This window comes from Taudactylus pleione, unplaced genomic scaffold (assembly GCF_031769625.1).
Source record: "Taudactylus pleione unplaced genomic scaffold, aTauple2 ptg000292l, whole genome shotgun sequence".
Taxonomy (NCBI): Eukaryota; Metazoa; Chordata; class Amphibia; order Anura; family Myobatrachidae; genus Taudactylus; species Taudactylus pleione.
The window spans coordinates 3,928,011-3,949,805 of NW_028284694.1; the positions used below are offsets into that span (position 1 = coordinate 3,928,011).

At 39.4% G+C, this 21,795-nt stretch overlaps 1 protein-coding gene across 2 annotated transcripts in view; it reads right to left on the minus strand.

Moving 5' to 3' along the window:
- HPSE2 (heparanase 2 (inactive)) overlaps nt 1–19,406 on the minus strand; it is a 349,622-nt gene extending 330,216 nt beyond the window's left edge. For both annotated transcript variants that reach the window (XM_088482773.1, XM_088482772.1), the window contains exons 1-2: nt 19,138–19,406; nt 15,052–15,203 (exon numbers count right to left, since the gene is read on the minus strand). In XM_088482773.1, coding sequence (XP_088338899.1) covers nt 15,052–15,203; nt 19,138–19,406 — 421 coding nt within the window. The remainder of the gene's footprint in view (nt 1–15,051; nt 15,204–19,137) is intronic.
- Between the last annotated feature and the right edge of the window lie 2,389 nt (nt 19,407–21,795).

Sequence of the window (21,795 nt, forward strand, 5' to 3'; positions counted from 1 at the left end):
ACTAATTTTAATCAAACTGAGACTCACATTAATCATATCATGGCACTGATCGATGGATATCTGATCTACAGATTATTTGTATATGTATGTACACACTATATCATACACATCGCTTTCTATTTTCTGAGGTTATATACAGGATTGCATATCTGGAAAAACGTCCATTGAATAGCACAGATCATCCTATTTTTGGTACCAGCATAATTCATTATTAATACTGTACTAGTTGTATTTTCGTGAATATATTACACTATTGTGAGTTTTAATCTGTTTGAGGTTCCTTCGACCTGTCTAAAGTTTGATGCTCGAGTAATGCTGCCTACTTCTTGTTTGCATAATTTGCAAAGACTAGGATCCATTGTGTTAGATAGCAGAGTTATTGCTTATTTCTGGTACGAAGGATCAGGGGTGCCAAGAGGGGAGGAATGGGTACTAATTACCAAGACCCAGACTTGTTTAAGTGGTCCAACAGGTGCAGCTCTGCAGGGGCGCCAACATGTATAGTAATTTTCAGGAGGCGGGTATAGGAACGGCCATGCAGGGCCGTATCTAGGGTGGTGCGACTTGTGCCATGGCAAAGGGCACCGCAGGCCAGGGGGTGCTATTCGGGCCTGTCAATTTTCCTGTTTATTATCATTCTCATTTGTAGCTGTCTCTTCTTTTATCACCAGCATCTCCTGGCCTCCCCCCAACTCTTCCCTGGCCCTTCTCCATGAGGCCATGGCACTTTTTCGGGTGCAAATCTTATGTCCCTATTTGAAAACTTGGGGGTGTGGGCACCAATGCTCTTTCTGGCACAGGGCACCAAAAACTGTAGTTACGGCTCTACGGCCATGAATTAGCCACACAATCCCCTGTCACCCAGGCCCGTTATTGCTCTCGGCGACCCTTTGCAGGATGTTTGCGCTTTTCATATGCAGCATTTTATGTTTAATTGTTTGGCACCTCCTGTCTTTTCCTGATTCCATAATCTGTGTTCCAGGGGAGGAGCCTACCATCCTGTATGCATCATTATATTATATTGTTTGAATACATAGCACTTGATAAATCACTGACTGTTATATAAGATTGTTGATTGTATTCATCCCTGTGGGATCTCATCCACTACAGCTGTATGTCGCTGGATAGCATCTACAATGCTACGGAAGACTGGCATCAGTAAGGTAAAAACATTATTTTGAGGTTGGGAACTCCTTTAAATAGAAACTGTACATGTATTATTATTTTAAATAAATGTTCTGAATTTAATGTTAATAGCCCATTCATCTCATTTATTACAATGTTGAAAGCACATGATGAGTGTTATTGAAAGGTGGATAATTTCCAGTGTTCCTATTTCCAGGCACACTCTGTTGATACGTAAGAGAATATCAAATACAGCACATACTAAAGCAGCACACAATGTGACTTCCACTGTACATGGTTATTGTACAATTTTTCTGTACTTTTGTCATACTTACTGCAGTTGAAGCTGATTCTGAGTTTGGAGCAAAGCAAAAAAAAAAGAAAAAAGCACGTAACATGTTGCAATGCAAGGGTTGCAAATACATATATTATATAGCATTCAGGTTAAATGCTTTTGCATGTGGCCCTCAAATTCTGGGCAGCTATCTTTTATACTGCAATTCATGTTTTGCGTTTGGACTTACTACTCCCAAATCTAAGGGGTAGGAATCAATGGATGAATCACTGATTGGCTGAGAGCGCCAGTCCTGTCTTTATTTTAATATTTTCTTTACAGGCGGACTACAGGTGCCAGCGGGTATTTAGTGTCCGGCCATGCTGGCGCTGGTTCCACAAGTGCCGGCATGCCGAGGCAGGCTTGCTGGTACCTGGTTCCACCTCTTGAAAAAGCCCCCGGTGTGCGGTGAAACGCGCTGAGGACACGGAGTATTGGCTGAGGATATGGCAGTTATGGAGCTACCAGCTCAGTGATCATTGTCATTTACCATCCCGGATTTAATTTATATGCTCCCCCAGGTCATTCATCTGCAGCAGCTGGTACCCACATGACCCACACAGCTCTGTGGGAGTGAGAGACTCAGAGAGCTGCGTACGGAGGATCCATGGAGAGGGACGGCTTATCGCTGTGCCGGGAGAAAGCCTCACATTGCTGGAGCGGCATCATTCACAGGAGGATAGTGAGTATTGTGGAGGACTGAGTGACTCACACTCCACATCACTACACGTCAGCTATTGAGAGTTTTCATCCAAGTGTATTGTGGAATACTGGAAGTTACTTAATATCACTGAGCTACTTATCTCCATCTCCACACATTGCTACAATTGTTGCCCTTTACTTTTACGTCTGCTTATTCAAGGGAATTGGATACATTTCTATCACATCGGGCCCCCTGTGACTTTGTCAGCTACAGTTTATTCAGTTACATCGGTGCTAGTTGCACAGCCATCAGCCTACATTTATCAGAGGAATTTTTTATTGTGGATATTTTTATCATATATTTCTTTATACATTTTTGGGGGTTTTGGTTATCATTATATATATATTTTTCTTATTTGTATTATATTTCTGTGATTCATTGTAAAAATATGTTGCCTATATATCCCCACTCCCGGGAGTTTTATTAATGAAATTGTCTTTGGATATATTCACCATATTTATGGTATACTTTAATAAAACAACATTTAACACTCCCTGTTGTGTGTATTAAGCGCCACCCATTTCTTTGTGTGTACGTTGCTGGTACCTGTAGTCTGCCTGGAAAGAACACTATTACATTCTATTTTTTACACAGGGCTGGTAAATGATCCACAGTGCAGCTACATTTCAGTGCTTTTTTTTTATATATATTTTTTATTGAGATAAAGAAAAATTTACAATCATGAGGGAATATAAGATACAGAACCTTCCACAAGGTATGGAGGTAGGTTAAACATAGTATTACAGTTACAAAAGCTATAATCACAATGTATTCAAGATAGCAGTATACAATAATAGAATTGAGTTTGATTGTCTTTTGTTTTACTTTATGTCGTCATAGCATCAGACAAACGAGAAGAAAAAGTCCATGACGTAATACAGATTCCTCATGAATACATTTAACATAAAAGATTTTTAATCTGTGTCTTCAATTTTGTAATTTTTGTTGATAAACATAACAAAAACATAAAGATTCATCATTAAAGATAGAATAAACAACTATTTATGTCTTGTTTGAAGATAAGAAAACTTTGTGAAAAAAGAAGAAGGGAAGATAGGAAGGAGGGAGAGATTAAGATAGGATAGGGTATTGGAGAAATAGCTAGGAGGGTGCAAGGGGAAGGGCAGGGAGCAGATCGAGGTGGTGCGGCGGACCCAGGACAAGGGACCATCTATAGTGTATGCTAATTTGAAGTCATGAATTGCATGCTGTACTTTATGATTAGGGTCTATGGTTATTGGAATAATTTTTTGAGATTGTAACCATTTCGTGGTTTGAAAGCATGTGAGTATGAGGTTATTGATGTCGTTAGGTTGTGGATAGATATATTGTTCCCAGGTTTCAAAGAACTTCTTTACACGAAGTTCTTTTTGGAGAGAGGCTTCCACCCAGTCCATTTTAAATATAAAGAAGAGTTTGTCTTTAAACATACTAAGAGAAGGAGGTTGAGGAGAGAGCCATTGCTGCAGGATGCTCTTTCAGGCTACGTTGGATATTATGGTAATGATCTTTCGTCTACCCAGTGTTAGGCCAGCACACGGATCAAGAAACCCCAGTACAGCCCATTCCGCGGTCAATGTAAATGTTTGAATGATATTTGAAGATACAAAGTGTCCGATTTGCACCCAGAATTTTTGATCCGATCACAGCCCCAAACACAGTGAAACAAGGTGGTAGGAGAGGTGTTTCATTTGGGACAGGAAGAAGAGTTAGACAGACCAATTGTATGCGCGCGGGATGGAGAAAAGTAACCTCTATATAACCTCTTTATATATCATTTCTCTGTATGTGGTCACTGATAAGGTATTTAATGAGTACGAAAGAGTATTTAATATGTCGAATATTTGGAGATGTGGAAACTGTTCCTGTCATATCATTATACCTGTGCGATGCTCATGAGTGAAAGAGGGTGCACGTACAAGAGAATAAAAGGTCGAAATCGATCTGGGGACGTGATTAGATCGGGTGAAGGCCAAATCTATTAAGTTGTTCCAGTCATTTGGTGAGAGATTGTGGAGAACTTTGTCAACATAATGTTTAGATTGGAAAAAGTGAAGGTTTGGAGTTTTAAGAAGTCACATTTTTCTACCGCTTGTGAAAAATGTAATGATGGGTGCAGAGAGGTATCTACTATGCATCTAATTGAGGAGAGACCTGCTTTTGACCAAGAGCGGAAGGGGTAATTGGCTTGACCATTTTGAAAGGCTGGGTTGCCCCATAGTGGGAGAAAGAGAGACAAATACGGGTTTAAATTCCAGGATTTTCTCATTTTAAACCATATTGATCTTGTGGAGGTTAATATTGGGTTATCTAGAGCTGCAAGAGGAATGCCTTTTTTTGCCAAGTGTAGAAATGTCACTAGATGTGTATTTGGTATGAGCTGTTGTTCTACCTCTGAGTTAGCATAATGATTGGTAGAGTTGATACAATCTTTAATGTAACGGCATATGGCTGCCTGGTTATAGAAGGCAATATGGGGGAAATTTATACCTCCTTCTTTTTTGCTTTTTTGGAGAATTTTAAGACTAATTCTTGGTTTATTACCATTCCATATGAATCTACGGAAAGCTGCATTTAAAATGTGTTCATCTTTATTGGATATTATTAAGGGCAGGACTTGTAGGGGATAGAGAAGTTTTGGAAAAGTTATCATTTTTATGAGCTGGGCTCGGCCCAGAAAAGAAAGTTGTAAGTTTAGCCAGTTTTTTAGTTCTAGCGTAATATTAGATATTATCTTAGTTATGTTAAGTGAATATAAAAGGGATATGTTTTTTGGTAGTTGAATCCTTAGATAAGGGATACAAGAGGGGGTCCATGTAAGGTTGAGATTATTAGCCCAACGGGGACATATTTCTTGAGAGAGTGCCATAGCTAGCGATTTTTGAACATTGATTGTGAAACCTGAAATTAACCCGAACTGAGAAATCTTATAAAGTACTTCCTGCATGCTTTCTTGGGGATTGGAAAAGAAGAGCAGTAGATCATCCGCAAAGGCTAAGATCTTAAGAGAACTGGAGCCTATAGAGATACCCCTGAAACTATTTACAGATTGTAGTATGTGTATTAAAGTATCTAGGGCCAAATTGAACAGAAGGGGGGACAGTGGACAACCCTGTCGTGTACCCCTAGCCAACCCAACCGGTGTACTTATTTAGTCATTAATAATTAATTTGGTTTTGGGGTTGGTGTAAAAGAATCGGATGAGGTTAATAAAGTAGGAACCAAATTCTCTTTCTTCTAGTACTCGGTAAAGGTGTGACCAAGCTATTTTGTCGAATGCCTTCTCCGCGTCAAGGCTTAGTAGTACGTTTTGTGTAGATTTAGAGTTTTTAGAAGCAATGATAGCATAGACGGCCGACCTAATGCCTGATACTGAGTGAAGTGTGCTGGTGAAACCTAACTGGTGATGTGTCAGGAGAGTAGGCATTAATATGTGTAAGCGGGAAGCAGTGATTTTTGCTAGAAGTTTAAAGGTTTGCTTTAAGAGTGTGATAGGGCGGTATGATTCCACTAGTTCCTCGTCTTTATTAGGTTTGGTTAATAATATGGTGTGGGCTTCATTAAAATTTGGGTATTGTGCCTGTCCTTCTAGAATGAGTTGAAAGAGAGAGGCAAGGGTTGGGGTTAATTCTTCATGAAGGAGTTTATAGTATTCGCCACTGAACCCATCTGGACCTGGAGATTTGTTAAGTTTTAGGGCCCCGATGGCTTGATGAATTTCTACTACATTAGGTTTCTCTGCGAAGTTTCTAATTTAGGAAGATTTGCTTCCGCAAGTAAGGAATTCAGTGCTTTTTTAATATCCGCACTGTCATCAAGCACCAGACTGTCTGCATGCGTTTGCGGCATTGTGGATCATTTACCATAGACTGCGAGTGCCGCACCTCTTGTTGGTATGTTATCTTCATGTGAGGGTACTGGACAAAGGATTGTAATTTTACTGTGAGTCCCAGACCTTTTGGACTAAAACATCCAGCACAACCACTTCATACAATTTTCTGTGCCTGGTGCCATCACAGACCAAAATCATGTAGAGGCCCCACAAGTGCGGCACTCATGGCTTGACAAAATACGGAAGAATAAGGCAAATTTATATCCAATGTTTCATTTCCTTTAATCTATGGCATGACAATGCCATACATTAAAGGCATTAAAATATTGGACATACATCTGCCTAATTCTACATTTATTTTGTTAAGCTCTGAGCGCCGAACTTGTGGGGCTATATATATATATATATATATATATATATATATATATATGTGTGTGAAGATGAGTGAGGTGTGAAAACAATGCCTTATTAGTAAAATAAAGCATTTTTGTCCCTATGGTTTCTGTGGGGACAGAAGCCATAGGGACGGACTTTGGATAGTTATCAGCTGCAAAATATTATTTAAAAAACTGTGGCTGGATCTCATGAGACAGCATTTAAAAATGATCCAGATAAAAATAGATTATACTAAAATTAATTGAAGGTCAAAAATAACAGAAACATGAATAAAATGTGAAGAGATGTTTATATTTCTACCATATACAGGTCACTTGCAGCTGTGATCTATTATTTACCCATAAAAGATAATCTAAATCGGGTCTGGTGAAATAGTGGTCATGAGGTTGTTCCCCGGCAACTGATGCAGGCTCAGTCTGCTGCTTCATCCCAGGCTTCCACGCATCACCAGCATCAAAACCACACCGTCACTGACAGCCCTGCCTTAAGAGCATAGGAGGAGCTCAAAAGCAATAAAGAAAGCAGTGTTATTACTGTATTAAATGAAGAATACCCACAACTAGCTCGCTGTGTATCAGATGCCAGCCAAGAACAGTCTTTTCCCTAGAATACCTGCAAAAGTATGATTTAATATAAACATTATTGCTATGCTGCACATATGTACCAATAAGCGATTAAATAATAAGTATATTATTGAAAGTACAGAAAAGATAACTTCAGGTGGTGGTGTCCCCAAAGAAAGAAGGCTGTCCCCAAAACCTGTTGTCTTCTGCCGTTGCATCAATAAACTTTGTCATAGGGATAAATCACTAAACTGGTAACTGTCTGTGACGTTTGAACCTGTTTTGCCTGAATTATTCTGCCAAAGCTACAGTTCCACATTCATTAGAAACACAGGTGATGTTATGACTGGGGTTTGCCTCTAACATTACAGTTCTGGCTCAGTATTACAGTTCTGGCTCAGTATTACAGTTCTGGCTCGGTATTATAGACTTGTGGCCAGGAGCTCTACAGCATTGTTCCTTAAGCGCTGCCACCTCTAATCGACTGGCTAATATGCGTGTTAGACAAACAAATGGAATTTGTGTTGTCTTCAAAATTGTTAAAAAACCAACTTAATGCTAATGTGATTTGTATAAAAAAAAAGTTGCTGAAATATTATCACATCTTCCAGTGCAGGGTTTTTCCTTCTTGGTTAAGAAAGTCTGAATAAAATCATAGTCTATGTCAGTGGTTCCCAAACTTTCTTGAATCACAGCGTACTTGAGTATCAGCATTTTTTTTTTTTTCGGGTTGGGAACCACTGTTTTTTTAATCAAGTGCTGATAAAAATGATATGATCATGTTGGCGCACACACTATGCCCACTTGACCCTGGGCAGAACCGGTATGAATCCCGGTTCAATTCCCGACAGCGGCTGACCGACATGGCTGAAAGTCCTGATTGTCCGCAGGTGAGTATCAACTAACCTAACCTAACCCCCCTTAGGGGTGCCTAACCCTAACCTTCCCCCCCATCCTAAACCTAAGTCCCCCGGGGGTGCCTAACCCTAACCCTCCCTTCCCCTAGCCTAACCCTAAGTCCCCCCCGGGAACCCTAAACCTAACCCTCCACCCCCCCCGAGGCTGTCCGCAGCAGCGCCCAGCATCACTTCGATTGGGATGCCGGGCGTCGGTAAAATGACAGGCCTGTCATTTAACCCTCGTCAGGTTAAGGCAGTCGGGAAGCCGGCTGTCGGGCTTACGTCCGCCAGCTTCCCGACTGCATACCCTTGACCCGCATTCCTCTCATCACCAAAAACAAGCACAGAATAATTCCACTAGCCCTTTATAAAGTTTAAAAACACAATCCAGGTGTGCATCAAAAGAGGGAAATTGAAAAGGGCAAGTGTGTCAGAGGGAGAAAGAGAGATAGAGGAATGAGAGATGGAATAAGAGAGGGAGGAAGAGAAGAAAATGATGGGAGGGAGCGCTAAAGAGAGAAAGGGGGAAAGTGAGAGACAGGAGGAAGGAGAGATTGAGAGAGGGGAAAGAACAGATAGCACCAGGGTCTACAGCTAGTTAAGAATAATATCCCATATAATCATACTTGCTTACTCTCCATAAACGGCCAGGAGGCTCCTGAAAATCATTTAGCGCTCCTGACCGCCTGGAAACATAGGGAAGTCTGCCGTAGCCACCCCCCTCAGCTGCCCGCACCCCTTACAGCCACCCACTTATTGAGCAAAATTGGGTGGTCTGGAAGGGCCAATGAAGCGATTCGCTCTGAATTGCGTCATCGTAGCCCCTCTCCTGCTTTACAATGCCCGTAATGGCCACGATGACGTAATTACACCACCACGCGGGGGGCACCGCCCACCTATACCGATGCCACGCCCCCTGCTGTGACGACTCTGCCGAGGGGACAGCCAGTTACTCTCCAAGTATGCTTATAAATTGATTATTTCAGCAAATATGACATGCCATAATTTTGACCAAGATATATTGGAAGGTATGTAACATTTAGAGATGTGCGGTTTGGTTTTACTCGGATTTACTCAGATATGTTCGGATCTCAAAAATGGCATCATATTGGCTACTGTCACGTGTTTTGGATAGCCAATAAGATATATCCGAAATAATCCGAACTTGAAATAATTTGGCGATAAGAATAAAACCGAACCCGCACATCTCTAGTATAATTACGTATTATATGGATCAGACAAAGTGACTAACACCATAGATGGACATTATGAATATATAGTAATGCCATTTGCTCTATATACAGCTCTGGCCATTCTTCAATATTATATCAATGACATTTTTTTAGGGTAATTTGTCATTTATTTCAGTGACTAGTATATTGAACCTGACATGTGCTGGGTCACCTTGGTCCGCCCCGAGCTCCATCCCGCCTCCCACGTATTCTGAAATTTAATAGGAGTGAGTCTTTTTTTTTCCTTTCTCTTTCCATCCCAAGAGCAGTGGCCGGACTAAAAGGACTAATCAATTCCAGGAACAAATTTTAAACTGTAATATATTTGAACATCAGACTCATGGGACGAAATATCTATAGCATAAGCAGAATGCATTCATAAGAACTGCCCCCATTCTCTACTGGAAATTCACCATTAGGTTTTAAATTCATAGGTCTATATATCCTGTTATATATCATCTGGAATTACCGTCCACAGTCAGTAACGCTAGCCCGTTCTTCTCTCTCTGGGCACTAGCACTCATTTTTACCACTCCTTACTCTGGTGGATTATCAATGTATAACCTTGAAAATAATTAAATTAAATAATTTCAGTTTTAAGAAAGTTAATAATAATCAACAGTATATCATCTACTGGAAAGAATGCACTGATTTCGGCGGCCATTTTCAAACGGACATTCTGTGTCTCCATAGGACTGGTGCAATGTTCTATGGTGCAGCCGACGGTGCGTCTTAATACGCAAAGAGGTGGATTAGCGCCGCAGCCTTTGGACAATCCTAACAGCCACGGTATTAGCTTAAATATGCAGTCGTGCTGCGGTAAAAGACGCAGTGGCGACTGCATTAGCCCCCACCTCTGAATCAGGCCCAGAGCCCTTAACTTCACCCAGCAGCATACAACAAACCAAGGCCTGCCAAAAGTAATCTCAGACCCTGGTACTTGTTTTTTCCACCGTATCCATCTCCTTGAACAGTGACTAAAAGTACAATAATAATATAAAAGCAAAATAATTCTAATAAACATAAAATAATGTGGAGATTGAACAGGGCTTGTTTTTAAACTGTAAATCCTGCTCCAAGCTTTATTATTGGTATTAACAGCCATTCATTTGCAAGGAAATATGTGGTATCTATTCAAAACATTGGAACAATCAACAACATTTATCTGCTTTGAAAGAAATTAACTCAGTACAGTAGCTAACTATATAAATACCTGATTTCCATCCTGGCCCTCAAACCTATGTAGTCTGTAGTCTGCGTTTATAACTGATACTCTGAAAATGTGTGATGCCTGGAAATGTTCCTCATTAGAACTGTTTATGTATGTGTGGTCCAAACGATTATAGGTAATAGGTACATTCCTTGGGACTATTAAGCTCGCTTGAACATTTTGGTGCAAAATATGTAACTCAAAGATTATGGTCTTGATTCAGACCCGCTCACGAGTGCATTGTGCTCGCAAGCGGGTCGATGGTGGGCCAATGCGCTCGCGCGGTGTGCGCAAGCCCCGTAGCGAGTGAGAAATCACTCACTCTGGGGTTCGCAAAAAAACGGGGTGGCTGTCGATGTTGATCGACAGCTCGCCCTGTTTTGTAGGCGGGGAGGGGGGGTGGCTGTACAAACGGAGGCGTTCCTGAAGGAATGCCTGCCGTTTGTGGGCGGCCCTACCACAAGGGTCTCCTCGCAATGCAGATGGTCGCGATAATCGCAACCATCGCCAGGCTGCTCGCACAAGCTGTGGGTGGTCACCCACAGCTGTGCTTGCGGCCTGGAGGCCGGAATTTAAAAAAAAATGGACGCCCTGATTCAGAGCGAGCACACACAAATAGCGTGCGCCTCTGAATCAGGCCCAATGTCTTTAATATTTTAATCTACAGGCATATATTTGCTATTTAAATTAAAATTTAATATCACGTTCTTGCACACATGTGGTTGAGGGCTGCAATGTTTCGCTTTTTATGTAATTTATATACCAGTGATTCCCAAACCTTTTTGAACCACGGTGCCCTAGAATATCAGCATTGTTTTCACAGCACCCTAAGCCAAAAGTTTGCTATTGAGAAATTCAGAAAAATAATGTAGTAAAGTGAAGGAAATTGTGCTTACCTGTTAAGAGTTATGTGGTGATGGACAGGTTTGCGCTTCTGTATGTCCACATATTTACATTACATAGACCATAAATTATTTGATTTGGTGCTGGAATACCAACCTGAGGCACCCCTGCAAGTGTCCCAAGGCACCCCAGGGTGCCACGGCGCACAGTTTGGGAACCACTGGTATATACAATCATATAATCTTATTGGCGAGTTCATTAGTTAATCAAGTGTGGGTCTTATTTATGCAGCATGATGGTCCAACCAACACACATCAAGGTACTTACAAGTTACAACATCTCTACACTCAGGAGTAGCCTCCACAAACTAAATGTGCACCTCACTGTGCAGAAAGATGGGAAGTTATTTAGGAGCTGCACTGTGCAAAGTTCAACATCACATTCAAGCCCCTACCTCTACACATACAGTACCACCGCTATCAACTGAAAAATAAAGTTTTCATCCTAAAATACTGCACAGTTCATTTTTACTGATGGCTTAGCTATATCCTGAGAGTGACGGTTTGTCTGTATTATTCCATTGCTGGGAGTGCACCAAGCAATGCACTTCTTTGTCGAGTAGCTATACTTTGAATGGTACCCATTGGACTTAGATGCACATTTACAGGCACACTGTCACCTGTAATAAAGACAGTTCCCATGCACAGGGCACTGGGATAGCCCTCCAAATCTTCAACCCTCTGCTGTAGTGAAAACTAGCCCCTGGCGCCTCGATGTTGGTGCAACTATTAGGGAGATATGATAGAAAATGCTCTCCCCAGAGGCTAACAGCCCTATGCTGAAGAGCTGTGCTCTACCCCCAACCCTTAATAAAAATACCAGCAGCACAATATGAGTAACCAAGGTAAATGGTTATAACCAAGACTTCCATTCAATCACTAGCGGACAGAGGCCCTGATTCAGAGTCGGGCGCTCTAACAGAGCGCTCGCTCTGAATCAGGGCCATCCCTCTGAATTTTAGAGCGGCCTCCCGGCCGCTCGCATAGCTGTGGGTGACCACCCACAGCTATAGCGAGCGGAGAAAAAGAGGGTCGCGATGGTCAAGACCATCGCGACCATCGGGCTTGCGACGAGACCCTTGTGGTCTCGTCTGCCGCAAGCCCTGGAGTGCTTTTGGCTCTATCAGAGCCAAAAGCACTCCCACTGACATCACTTGTGATGTCAGTGGGGCCGGCCCGAGACGGTAGGCGTTCCCATGGGAACGCCTCCGTCTGGCCAGCCATGCCCCCAACACGCCCACCAAAGGGGGCGTGCTGTCACTCACCATCGACAGCACGCCCCCTTTGTAGCGAGACCCATAGCGATGGCTTGCCCGTCGCTATCCGGGTCTCGCGCATGTGCACGACGGAGCCGGGTCCGTCGTGTGCATGCGCACTAAACCAACGTCGACCCGCTTGCGAGCGCTCAGAGCTCGCAAGCGGATCTGAATCAGGCCCAGAGTGCCAAATTGCTTGCAATTGGCTGGGCATGGAAGGGAGTCCCTATTTTGACAATTTTGTGGCAGTTGCTGGTAGTGTGTGAGTGGGTCATTTATTATGGAGATATTCCTGTGTACTTCTTTTACTGTTTGGATCCCAACGAATGAGCAAAGAAGAGAATATTATTTTTATTTTATTTAACTAAGATTTTGGAGTAATGTATTCAATTACAGTTTATTTGACATTTTATTGTGTTTTTGGTTTTACTTTTTTGTCTAATGAGTAGTGTGCTTAGAAAGTTGAAACTTGTCAATAAACCCTGCCCATAGAGGCAATAGTCTGGTGGTGACCAACCATGGCTGGGGCTGGTTTCAAATATAGCAAGTGTCTCCCTGACATAGTGAAAACCAGCCCTGGCTGTCTCTCCTTGGGTCTGGTTTTCACTAAAGCAGGGGAACCCGGCAGTCGTGGCCTCCTAGATAGAGTGGAAACAAGCCCAAGCTGCCTAGTGCTGGCATCAGTTGAGAATCTGGAGGTTGCGTCGACGACTGTCTAAATTTTGAATATGTATTTTTACTAGATAGCGCACTCTGTGTGGGAAATGTTTTATCTCATTTAAAGTATAGCTTTGAGCTGGTGCAAAAGTAAGACCCTTTTGTGGCATGCAAATGGCCGTGTGCCCCTTCATACGTGAAATAATACCATTCATCTCAATATAATAATCTTGCTTTGCAAAATGTAAACTCGTTTCTCCATTATTCTACTGAATGACACTCAGCGATGCGCCTCTTCCGTGCTCCACCCAACGTCTCCCCTCTTTATGTGCAAATTTCTGCTCTGCAAATGCTGCCGTCTTGCTGCACAAATGTGTCCAGCTGAAAACAAGGTTCATCTGCACAGATCATAATGCATGGCGGATTTTGCCTTTCATATATTACCTTCTATATGCCCAGTATGAGCAGGTGAATCCTAGATTGAAATACTGTGGATGAGCTGCACAAACCTGGGAGCTCTTAATCTAAGATTTAAATCTCTACATCTAGCCGGATTTAGCTGTCAGAGTGAAATAGAAAATATGTATTTGCTTCAGCAGTTAAACCTGAGAGATTGATTTCAATATGACCCTTAGCAGATTGGAAGTGTGGACAGATAATTTGTGGTTGGAATTATACCTTGAGGAAACCTGCAATAAATTTGAGTGGATTTTTGTAGTAAACAATAATTCTATATTTGTGGGGCAGGAAATAGCCCCTACCACACCTTTTTTGATTTACTGATCCCTAAATACGCACCACATGTGCCCTCCCCCTGCTCTCCCAGACGCAGTTGCTGGAGCTCTGTTCCACATTTAGGTGATGAAAGCTTCAGAGCCCTACTAACAAGTTCTGTGGAAAGGTTCATAGTGAGAGCTTGCTACTTTCCTTAACCAGTGCACTGACGCTACAGATTAATAAACCGTCTCGCCCAGAGGAGAGAGCAGGTAAAAGCACTGCAAAACCACGGAACTGAGATTCCTATTAAAAGAAATGTTAAATAATATCATACACAGGCAGCCAATACATAGGATATGGGAGAGACATTAAAGCTGTGATTCAATAGGATCCAGAATAATAGTGGGTCCTCACTATAGAATGTTGCAGTTTCTGGATCAGAAAATTGCGCCCATCTGAAACTGCCATTACTTTGTGGATGGTAATATAGCTAGAGGGGTGATCTATCCTATACGGCTATTATAGGTTACCGAGAACTTCTGTAACCACATAAAAGCACTAGGCTAGTGTGTGTGCTGGGGTCGCATTGTTCCTTATGGCTTTCGTAATGAACACTGAAGTGATGACATTGGAACTCATCAATTATCAGCTACGTGCTCAGAACCTATTGTTTATACAGATATTATGTACAGGACTTTATACATATATGAAATCACTGTGTAACATGAAATAAAAACCCTAGTATCTACATTTGTGCTTACAATACGCATGTGAGTTAATCGGAGTACATAAATAAGGGGGCGCTGACGTTTTCTCTTCTGACAAAACAGATAATTATGTTAGTAAGTTTTATAATGACATAAACAAACATACGCTTGATTTTACTTCTTCTTTTTTTACTTCTTTACGAAAAGAATAGGTTGATTTATTTAATTTTCTAGAATTTGTATACGATACCTACCTCGATCCGTGCAGGACAAATGGCCTGTAAGGCTTTTGTTAAGCTGACAATAGGTGATTTGCTTGGTGTTCAGGTACATGACTAAAAGTTCTATGCCTGGCAAGTTAACACCTAATGAAGAGTCACTTGAGCACCTGTTTTATGTCACAGCAAGGTTTTACATAGATAGTATGAGCTAAGGTTTTTCATGCTGATTATGACGCTAACGGCTACATAAAGTCAGTTGTATATCAGTACTGTACTGCTCAGATTGCTGGCTCTTACCATCCTCATAGTTTTTCAGATAGTTGTCAGGCCCAGGTGGTCTCTTTGCTGGGTTCTTGATGTTCTGGAACTGTATGAAATCAGTTCTTCTGCCACCAAACCTCAGGTAAGCAGGGGCGAGGCCTCGGGCGAGGGTCACAAGCCTTTTGGAACTGGGGAGACGAGAAATGACATTCTATAAAATAACAAAACTCAGAACTGCACTATAGCGTACAGCTCATGTTAGCACAGAGAAAACAATATTCTGCATAGTCTTAAAATGTTACACAATCAGGTTGATTGTTCTTATGTTGCCATGGGCAGTTGCAGTTTCCTGTGCAATATATATATATATTTTAAAATAATAATATAAAGGAATTTCCATGTATTTATATTATTTTAAAGCAACTAAAATGTATTTGATTGACAGTAATCATTTTTAAACACTACATCTGATTTTCACATCATTCTTTTAAATTTTATACATGCAGCGTCCCATGAAGAAAATCACTTGAATTAATATGTAGCTCTTGGTTCCCTCACCGAAGTATCGAAATTGGTACAAGTTTAGAAGCGTAGGTAAAAACTCATTTTTTATAAGTAGTCATGTGTGAGAATGGAGTCTGTTTAAAGAAGCAAATATAAAAATATTGAAAAGGTATGGGGGTGTCATAAATGTTTTTATGGCGAATCTAGGTTGATAAATTTATCTAGCAATTATGTCAATTGCTGTATCTGTTATAAAAAGTATATATATACTTACAGAAAAAAAATCCATGTAAGATTATTACAGATTGCAACACAACAGAGTTTAAGAATTTTTTGGCTCATTCCTTGAAACAGGACATTAATCATGAAAATAATTGTTTATGCAGCATATAAAGTAGTACAATGAAACATATATACATAATGAGGAGATAACAGACAAAAATGATTAACAAGAATATCCACGCATAATAGGTGGCGTCTTTAACTAGCACCTTTAGCACAACAACAGACAAATATCCTGTATAATAATAACCATTATAAACATTTTTGTGTAAAGGATAACTGTGCTCAAATTAAGCAACAAAAACAGTTTCTCAAAATCATGCAGTCACATGCGGCACCTGTACAATGATGTGGAAGGAGCATGGTTGATATGAGAAATATTTGAAGGAACAAAGGTTTCAGGTATTCAGTAAGTAAAAGAGTCCCAGCAACTGCAGTTGTTAGTCTATTGCTACAGTACATTCCAAGTAGGAAAAGGTAAAGTGTAAAAACTATAAATTTAAGCAATAAGGAGTTGATACAACAGAGCAATATTCTGCAAATCTCTAGAGACATTAGTAAAGAATTTTCTGCAAATTATTAATGTAAAAAGGAAATACCGGAGAGATAAAAGGTAACAAGCAAGGTTCTAAGAAAAGTAAATCAAGCCTTGATTAGCAAAATATCTTTGAATTATTGATATCCACACATAGCACCTATATATATATATATATATATATATATATATATATACATGTATATATTATATATATATATTATTTTATTTCTTTTTTTATTTTTATTTTTTTATCATAGTGGTTCTAGTGTCAAAGTTATAGACCAACTGAACCATTGAGACATGGGCTTGAGAAAGAGCATCATGGAAATATGAATGCGTTATTTGTAAAAGTACACCATGGAATAAAACTTACCCAGGACATTATCACCAGTACACAATATTGCCAATTGTCAGTTAACTTATTGTCAGTACATCAAATTTTCACCCATCAGTAAGAAAAAAAAGTCAGGGTCATTAAGTTTAAGACTCAATCGTGTCATGACAGAAATTCACACAAGAGTGTTACACTAAGGATTTTAAGATTGAGCATGGTTGTAAATCTCAGTTACACATCTAAACCCCCTCTGATATAGATGCTACTTCTATTGTCAGTTGTAGGCTCATTTTTATAGACCGTAAAAATACACCAATAAGAAATGACAGGCTTCAGTAACTTTTTAGAAAACTGATGGTACTTGGAAAAAAAATAAGAAGAAAATTGTTTTTATCTATCTATCTATCTAATTATCTATCTATTTATTTTTTTATTTTTAATGTCTCCAACAACCAATTATGCAAGCAATACCCCATGATGTGTCACATACCAGATGCTGTAACACCTAACAACTATCAATATGTGGTTATCTTAGTTAATGCTACTGTTTGTATCTTCTGGATTACATTATATCACCAAGAATATAAAATTCCTATAACTTTTCAGTGCCAATATTTAGCAAATGCTCTACTGCTATAAAAACATGACAGATGAAATTTACTGCACACTAAGTATATTTACTTTTTTTAAAATTTTAATTAACAATATTATTCTCATTATAATAATGTTAGGATGTACTTATCAAGCCTCAATATTGTATGTGTGCCCCTGTATATATGTCTAATCTACCATTACAATACCAAAAACTTTGCACCACTTTCCCATTAATGCTATGCAATCAAAAAGATATACATCCTTTCCTGACGAAACATGTATTAAAACATCTGAAACATTGAATACACACTTAGGTGTGCTGAAGTTATTTCTTCTTATTTGAAAAATCTTGGAGTGCTGCCCTACACTCTTGCTATATACACATATATATATATATATAGCCAATGTATTTAAACTAAAAAAAATTAGTCGCCTGGACTTTAATAAATTATAATGTACAATTTTCCAGAAGACATTTATATTGTGGTAAGGAGGATCTTTGTCACTTACTGTACATGTGTTAGACCAATTGAAATGCTAAATCATGAACCCCCTGTGAGATTCTAAACAGTGATATGTTATGTTAACATTTTGGGGCAAATAGTTAGGGTTATTTTATGGTAGGCAGGAGTATTTGTAGAAGTCATAACACCTACTGTGTCACCCCAGACAGGACCAAGCATCACAACTGCCATGATGGGTACTACAAAGTCTCTTCTGAACTGTTATATACTTGGATGAGTAAAACACAACTGGTGACTTGTATGACAGATGAATTTGCCATTTGTCGCTCAAATCAAATGTTTTACGTATTTTTTTAGCTATTGGATACTATTCTATATCTGTTGCAAACTTCCTCCCTTAAAGAGACATATTACATTAAAAGCACTTTTTTAACATACACTCACACAAAACACACACACAATTGGAAAGTTTTTCATAAGTAAAGTTACAAAAAAATGCACATGTGAAATCATTAAATTCTGAAGAGTTATTGTTACTATGCATAAAATTAGAAACATATATGAATATGTAAGTAAAATATAATTTAGACAACACAACTAATTTACGTAAAACAAAAAGTGCAGTGCTTAAAATTATATTACTGTATAATAAAAACAATAGAATGTTCTATTAATTGCTTTACTGTCCAACAAAGCACCAAAATAAAATTGTAGAGTTAACATGCCATCTCCAAACACAGTGTGGTAATTGGAGAGTAATCTAGCAATTTATGGATCAGGATAAACGAAAAGATTCAGCTATTACAGAGTGAACTGCAGTGCAAGGTCTAGTAATAGTGCACATTTTGTTATTTGATGTCTGATTTTATGTAACAGAGTAAGTTTAATTATCAAAGTTGCTTTAAACAGGCTTTGCAGATCAGTGAATGCATTTCAGCTTCTAGTATTTATTTGCAGAGCCAGAGAAAGGGCTGAATCCTGAGTTAGGAGTAGTCTGGACAGTATGTGGAAGGCAAAAGGCTCTGGGTCCTGCAGAAAAATCTGCTTATAAAACTAATAGATAGTATCAAATATATTGAGCAGCTATGTGGCAAAGATTCTCCCGAAAGTTATGTCGTGCAAAGTTACATTAAGGAGCCAGGACGTCCAATTGTTGGGTATGTGCAAGCAGAAGGGTTTTTCTTCAGTCATAACTGATAAATTTCTGAAATGCTTTATACATTGCAAACATGTGCATCTTAATGGAAACCAGTTCTCTTCTCCATTAGAACATGCTTAAAAAAAGGAGGAAAGAAAAAAAAAAAAGACCTTGTGAAATGGTTTAGAAATGGAGTATCAATTTCATAGCATAACTTGAGCTGTAGTATTCTGTGTAGCAGCATTTACACTCAGACTGTGGGGCTTACCTTAGGAAGTCCAGCCAGCCATCACGGATGATAGAGGGGTCCAGCTGGACAGAGAGGAAGTTCTCATTGACAGTTCTGATAGGGCTCTTGGTATTGACATCAAGGAGAATCAGAGTCCTTCCTTTCACACCTGGGGACCTGGGAACAGGGAAAGTTCTCCTTTCCCCAATTTGGGGGGAAGAGGAGACATGGGCCATCGTGATCATCATTAAGGTAAGCGGCAGGTACACATCTATAGGATGAGAGCAGGGGAGTGATGGGAGGAACATGTTGATGGCCGTTGTCGCACCGTTATCCTAGCGAGGACACTCACTGGGAAGCTAATTGTCCTTATCTCAAGTGCATGTCAGAAATCCCTTCTTGCTATGTTTTGGTGCTGCTGGAGGGGAAACCCACGCCCCTGACCAGCCTTCAAGCAGCTTGGGCCAAGAGTCCCAGTAACCCAGCACCGCCCATTTAAGAGATTCATGCTGCAGACTCATCCGCTTCTGCTGCTGAAAGGTAAGGTGGGTGCTTAACCCAGTGCACTCCGGGGCGGACACCGCAACACAGATGATGCTGCTGATGATGGCGGCGGATACAATGTAACAAGTCTCACAGCGCAGAGCATCTACAGGGGGGCGCTGCCACTCTGCCATTCATTCATACCGTGTCCACTGCTGATGCCACTGTAAAATGGTACAACATATACTACTCAGCGCCGATACTCCCTGCTGCCGAATGTGGACATTCTCTCTATCTCTCATATTTATCTATCTATCTATCTATCTATCTATCTATCTATCTATCTATCTATCTATCTATCTATCTATCTCATATCTACCTATCTATCTATTTCATATCTATTTATCTAATATCTATCTATCTATCGCATTTCTATCTATCTATCTATCTATTTAATACCATATCTAGCTATCTATCTCATATCTATCTATCTATCTATCTATCTATCTCATATCTACCTATCTATCTATTTCATATCTATCTATTTATCTAATATCTATCTATCTATCTATCGCATTTCTATCTATCTATCGCATTTCTATCTATCTATCTATTTAATACCATAACTAGCTATCTATCTCATATCTATCTATCTATCTATCTATCTATCTAGCTATCTATCTCATATCTACCTATCTATCTATTTCATATCTATCTATTTATCTAATATCTATCTATCGCATTTCTATCTATCTATCTATCTATCTATCTATCTATCTATCTCATACAGTATCTATCTATCTATTTAATACCATATCTAGCTATCTATCTCATATCTATCTATCTATCTATCTATCTATCTATCGCATTTCTATCTATCTATCTATCTATCTATCTATCTATCTATCTATCTATCTATCTATCTATCTCATACAGCATCTATCTATCTCATACAACATCTATCTATCTATCTATCTATCTATCTATCTATCTATCTATCTATCTATCTATCTATCTATTTATCTATCTATCTCATATCTATCACGCACGCACACATGCTATTTTTACTATATGCAGAAAAAATGTCTTTACTGAGTGAATGGTGGAATGAATATTGTCTGACACCTTACAGATTACACTGTACAATGATTTTATGAACGTAATGTGGAGTTCTGTATAAGGTAAATACAGTATACGGTACTATGTTGCACTATTGTGTGTGTCCTGTGGAAGTTACAGTACATGTCATGAAGACACTGTGTAGCCGCCTACCAGAAAAACATTTTCGGCTGTTGACTATTGAATTACGCAGATATACAGTATAACCGGTTGCCCTCATGGGTGTGGGACAAAACCTAGCTAACGTTTGGCCATTTTACATATAGCGTAAAATTATTTATGTTATTTATATTGCCTAATATAAGACGTGCCAAAGTGTGTTACTTTTAAATGCAGTTTACCAAACACCAATATGTTTATTATTAATTAAAATTACATATATATTATATATATTATATATACTAGAGATAACCTGACCTCACAATAAAGTGTTGCTTAATTATAGTTGGAATAGTTAAATAACTATGATTTGCTCAAACAGGGATTTCCAAGAAGTCTGCACTGCTAAGGGTTGAAGAGGACAGCAGTTCAGAACCACTGAATCATAGGTCTTTTATGTACATACTCCACCAGCCTTGTGAAGATTAAATCCTACTGTACATATAACTCGATCCTACACTGCAAGTACTGTTTCCATATACACACTGTGAAGTATATAACAGAACATAATGTAAATATTCCGATGGGCGCTCACCAGTAAAGAGATGTAAAACAGTGCCACCCAAGCAGTGTATCTGTATGCAGCTTATACTCAGTTATAGTCAGCGCAATGTCTGACGCCTCTTAGTTTCTCTGCTGTACAATATTGGAATTTGTTATTGATATATACCAGCCATTAACCATTCTTTAATGCGGAGCTAAAAATAGTTTAGAATTTTATAAACAAGAGTCATCTATAACATCCTGCTGAAACTGTTAATTACACTTTCTGAAGGAGTACTGCTTAGTGTATAATACATCCAAGCCCATAGATTGTCAGTATATGAAGAAATGCAGGCATATGCGCATATTGAGAGTCCATACATTATGATGTGCAGGCATATGCGCATATTGAGAGTCCATACATTATGATGTGCAGGCATATGCGCATATTGA